The sequence below is a fragment of the Etheostoma spectabile genome, chromosome 8 (assembly GCF_008692095.1).
Source record: "Etheostoma spectabile isolate EspeVRDwgs_2016 chromosome 8, UIUC_Espe_1.0, whole genome shotgun sequence".
In the NCBI taxonomy this organism is placed as follows: Eukaryota; Metazoa; Chordata; class Actinopteri; order Perciformes; family Percidae; genus Etheostoma; species Etheostoma spectabile.
The window spans coordinates 31,414,152-31,419,511 of record NC_045740.1 but is presented as its reverse complement, the minus strand read 5'-3'; the positions used below and the strand labels follow the sequence as shown (position 1 = coordinate 31,419,511).

Here is a 5,360-nt window from a genome sequence, read left to right as displayed (position 1 = left end):
GATTATTTACATGGAGTCTGGTGGAGATAGCCTGCTCTATACACAATGAAAGTAGTGATTATTTACATGGAGTCTGGTGGAGATATGCTGCTCTATACACGCTAAAAGTAGTGATTATTTACATGGACTCTGGTGGAGATATGCTGCTCTATACATGCTAAAAGTAGTGATTATTTACATGGAGTCTGGTTGGTTTGGTGATGGGGATTTTAAGGCTGTTTAATGTTAAAGGACCTCACATTATTCTCATTTTCAGGTTCATAATTGTATTTTGAGGTTGTACCAGAATAGGTTTACATAGTTAATTTTCAGAAAACGCCATATTTTTGTTGTACTGCCCATTGCTGCAGCTCCTCTTTTTACTCTTTGTGTGGAGCTCTCTGTTTTAGCTACAGAGAGAGACAAATCTTACTTCTATACTTTCTTTGTTGGAAGTTGCACATGCGCAATAAGTACTACTTGCTTGTCATTTGCAGAGTATGAGGCCCTGACAGTACCTAGGTAAGGACTACTAGCCAGTCAGAAGCAGAGTATGAGGGCCCTGACAGTACCTAGGTAAGGACTACTAGCCAGTCAGAAGCAGAGTATGAGGCCCTGACAGTACCTAGGTAAGGACTACTAGCCAGTCAGAAGCAGAGTATGAGGGCCCTGACAGTACCTAGGTAAGGACTACTAGCCAGTCAGAAGCAGAGTATGAGTGCGTGCCCAGCACCAGGGACAGTTCCCATCTGATTTAGTAACAGGGCTCTGTTTCAGCACCACGGACAGGTCCCCTCTGATTTAGTAACAGGGCTCTGTTTCAGCACCACGGACAGGTGACCATAAACAGTTAGATGAAATAACTCAAATGATCAAATCACAGCGATCAAATGTATCTTTCTATCACATCTACTGCAGTCAGAGCTTAGCTTGTTGGTGTTGAGGCAGTTAGAAGAACGGGCTGCAGTCATGCTTCTGCTGTGTGCTGGACTGTTTTTGTCCAACATGGCTTGGTATCACACACACTGGAAACACCTTTGTGGACTTAGGGTGTCTTGTACAAGAACAACCACAGGATATTGCATAATCATAAGGGAAGGAAGGAGATGGACCTGATTATTGCACTAAATCTGTTGTCTTGGAGCTGATAGCAGGAGATGAAATTCACCTGGATCTCCCAAGCTACTTAGTCTTTGATGATGGGAGTAACTACAGCACCTCCAATGGCTCTCCTCTCTTCCCACTGTAAGGATGCTGTTTAGGCTGATGTTTGATTTTGTCATATAGTGCCTGTTATTATTGGCTACACTGGGATTCTTTAGAAAGTGCTGATAAATATCTGCACCGCTGCCTCCAAGACTAATGTCCCTGCATGTATCAAATAATGTGATTCTGAAGCTGACCTCCCGCCTGTGTCGTCACATGAAAACAACGTTCAAATAAATCAGAAAGTCATTGAAGTTTTGTTATCAGTAAGTCTAGGTCATCATATAGAAACGTTACCTGACATAAACTGCTTAGCCTGAACGTTTTAAGTTCCACTGAGCCATAATGACACAAGCTGGGATGTGGGTTTGGTAAAGTAAAGAAAATCTTTGTTGGTAAATATAATTTTGCAATTTTTGCAACTCAAAAAAATGTTAACTTGACTAATTTCAAAGAACACTGACTTTGTATTTAATTTGTTGGGTGTAAATTAAATAATTCTCTGTAGCCTATATTTAAAAAGTAACTAACTTTTACGTTGAGTACATTTTACTTAAGTAGATTTTTATACATGCAATTTTACTTGTAGGCCTACCTAAGTAAAACAAATTCAAAGTAATCATACTTAAGTAAACAATCTTTGTAGTCTTTCAACGATTGTTATTGTTTGCATGTTTGAAAGTTCATATTTAAATGATATCTTGTAATATATGTAGACCTGCTGTATTTTCCGGTATTTTCCTTTAAATATGGTCTCCAGGTAACAGGGAGTCAGTGCCAGGCCAGGGTCAGGGTGTGCTCCCACAGTAGTTAGGTTAACGCACGTATGTCTTTGTTTGGGAAGCTATGTAGCGGAGGAGAAAAGGCGGGAACGATGTCCTGCCCCCCCTGCCAACAAAAGGAGACGGAGACTCTCCCCGAGAGAGAGGACATGCTGGTGAAGAAGAAAGACTTTCTGAAGACAAAAATCTACCATGAACTTTTGGTAGCCAAGAAAAACAGCATTAGGAACAGAAGAGGTGAGACATAGATTTATAAACCCCTTGATATAACAGTATACCTTGTATAATTATTTAATAATCATTCAAAAATTAAATTAGCCATTGCAGGTAATATAACCTGATAACCTATCGTTAGCTAGCTAGTGTTAGCGTAAGCTAGCACATCAGCTGATGTGCTGAGAAGGTAGCTAGTTTACGGTAACACTAGCTAGCTAGCTAGCTAATGAACTAACGGAACTGTGTGGACACAGTGACGCTAACTGCAAATTGACAGTAAACAAACAGGTCATTTCTAACCCAAATATAACCCTTAGATATAGCTAGTAAATTAGCATGCTGTGATGGCGAAAGAAAAGCACAGGTGTAACTCATGGTAGGTAATTAGTTATAGTACATTTCTTGAAAAAATTTAAAAAAAAAAACAACAACACAGAAGTGTGGGTTTTTGGGCTAACCCCAATCCCACCAAAAGAGCAACTGGTACACACACTACACGGTATTTTCTCCTCAAAACCTCACTGGGTACCGTTAACGTCTTGGATTAATAATATGGTATGTGGTACGTTGTAAAGTTGAACTATACTGTAATGTAAATCGGCTTTTACATTGTTTTAAGATGTGTTAAACTGCTTGGTAAGGTGTTTTTTTGAGAGAGTGCTGTCATTTCTCTGAACATTAGAAATCAAGATACTTTATTTTATGAATGTATGTTGTTAACTGACATTATTATGTAGAATGCTCTATTACAACGAGAGATATACCACAGTGTACAGACAGAATGTCTGACTGTTGACAGGTGTATATCATTGTACAGCCACTTAATGGTCCTGGGTATTGTGCATGAAGGCTCACTAGGTCACTGTAGAATGGCTAACTGGGGTCATAATGGAGCCGAGCCATCATTTATTCATAATTATTTACATACGTGTTTTTTCTGCTTTGACAAGTCAACATTTTTGAAGTGAGGAGGGTTTAGAATCAAAGGTTTTGCAATGAAGGATTACTGTATCTTAATAATGTATTACACTAATAGTCGGACTCGGTGACAATTCCGGGATTGCTCCGGTGCCAATGGAAATTCTGCTGGATGTCCGTCCCCTTCCTCCTTCTCTGTGTTGGTGTCCCCCCCCCCATTTCTGAGCACTATGGTTACCTGGTCCTCAGATCTCTGCAGGGTAAATCCAGACCAGCTATCTAGACTATCTGTCCAATCTGAGACTATGGTTACCTGGTCCTCAGATCTCTGCAGGTAATCCAGACAGCTAGCTAGACTATCTGTCCAATCTGAGGACTATGGTTACCTGTTCCCAGATCTCTGCAGGGTAAATCCAGACAGCTAGCTAGACTATCTGTCCATCTGAGGACTATGGTTACCGGTCCTCAGATCTCTGCAGGGTAAATCCAGACAGCTAGCTAGACTATCTGTCCAATCTGAGGACTATGGTTACCTGTCCTCAGATCTCTGCAGGGTAAATCCAGACAGCTAGCTAGACTATCTGTCCAATCTGAGGACTATGTTACCTGGTCCTCAAATCTCTGCAGGGTAAATCCAGACAGCTAGCTAGACTATCTGTCCAATCAGAGGACTATGGTTACCTGGTCCTCAGATCTCTGCAGGGTAAATCCAGACACTAGCTAGACTATCTGTCCAATCTGAGGACTATGGTTACCTGGTCCTCAATATCTGCAGGGTAAATCCAGACAGCTAGCTAGACTACTGTCCATCTAGGACTATGGTTACCTGATCCTCAATCTCTGCAGGGTAAATCCAGACAGCTAGCTAGACTACTGTCCAATCAAGGACTATGGTTACCTGGTCCCAGATCTCTGCAGGGTAAATCCAGACAGCTAGCTAGACTATCTGTCCAATCTGAGGACTATGGTTACCTGGTCCTCAATCTCTGCAGGGTAAATCCAGACAGCTAGCTAGACTATCGTCCAATCTGAGGACTATGGTTACCTGATCCTCAGATCTCTGCAGGGTAAATCCAGACAGCTAGCTAGACTATCTGTCCAATCTGAGGACTATGGTTACCTGGTCCTCAGATCTCTGCAGGGTAAATCCAGACAGCTAGCTAGACTATCTGTCCAATCTGAGTTTTCTGTTGACGACTAAAACTACTTCTGAACGTATACATGTTCCACCAGAACAACTTCCTTCCTGAGACTATTTAGCAGCGGCACCATGGCTCCATCCGGAGCTTAGCACAGCCCAAAGACGATTGTGATTGGTTCAAAGAAATGCCAATAAACCAGAGCATATTTTTCTCGAGACTACGTCAGTAGTGACAGAAGTGTGTGTCTGTACAGTCAAGAAACCTGCAGGCTGCCTGTATTTTCACTTTTCTGATAAAAGACAAATTTTATACAGTAAACATTATGTCTGCCATTAAGATAACATTTCTCAGTAGTTATATGTGGGATGACTGTGCTCTTACTGTTTTGTTTAAAACGTATTGAGAACATTCCTACTCATACACTGTATCTCCCTATGTACTTCTCACAGTGGCTCTGCAGGCGCTGAGAAGAAAGAAGTACCACGAGAAACACATCAAGTACATTGACTGTGCTCTTAAGGCCATGAGGTCCGTTCATGAAAATATGTAAGGGAAAAGACATCAGCTTAGGAGGTCTTTTGAATTGATGACATGTATGAATATATAAAAGAAAAGGAGCAGGATAAAAACTGAACTCACACACAAAATGTCAGCAGTTATTATAGATAATACAGAGGCTTTTTTAAAAAGGTTATTAAAGTATTTAAAGTAAATATTTGTGGATATTATTTATTTGTTTACATATGACACCATGAGTTTGGATTTTTCTCATGGCAAATGTTATAACATACTCGTTTTGGTAAGACATGCCTAATTTACAGGCACTTTCTGCTGGCTGTTTCAGAGAAATTCTCAACAAGATGAATGACCTAATAAAAGACATTACAGAGGAGCATGATCCAACACTAGACATGTCAGACACCCTCCACACATCTGGGAGCCTTGGAGTGGAATTTGATGAGGTACAATGACGGTAATTCCTTCAGGGATTTAAGTTTTGGGTAACCTTTGCAGTTTCAGACATGGATTTTGTTTATATAAACTGAATAGTCTTTTTTGTGTTTATGCATTATTCTGATCAATATCATTTGCTATATTGTGTGTGTGTGTGTGTGTG

At 40.6% G+C, this 5,360-nt stretch overlaps 1 protein-coding gene across 2 annotated transcripts in view; it reads left to right on the top strand.

The window, feature by feature from the left end:
- Positions 1 to 1,940: 1,940 nt before the first annotated feature.
- LOC116693468 (charged multivesicular body protein 4b-like) overlaps positions 1,941 to 5,360 on the top strand; it is a 3,987-nt gene continuing 567 nt past the window's right edge. Inside the window, exons 1-3 of one of the 2 annotated variants that reach the window (XM_032522468.1) lie at positions 1,941 to 2,204; positions 4,693 to 4,771; positions 5,088 to 5,205. In XM_032522468.1, the coding sequence (XP_032378359.1) occupies positions 2,012 to 2,204; positions 4,693 to 4,771; positions 5,088 to 5,205 (390 nt within the window). In that variant the 5' untranslated portion in view covers positions 1,941 to 2,011. Of the gene's footprint in view, positions 2,205 to 4,692; positions 4,790 to 5,087; positions 5,206 to 5,360 lie in introns of both variants that reach the window. The other variant, XM_032522467.1, reaches the window with a different exon arrangement.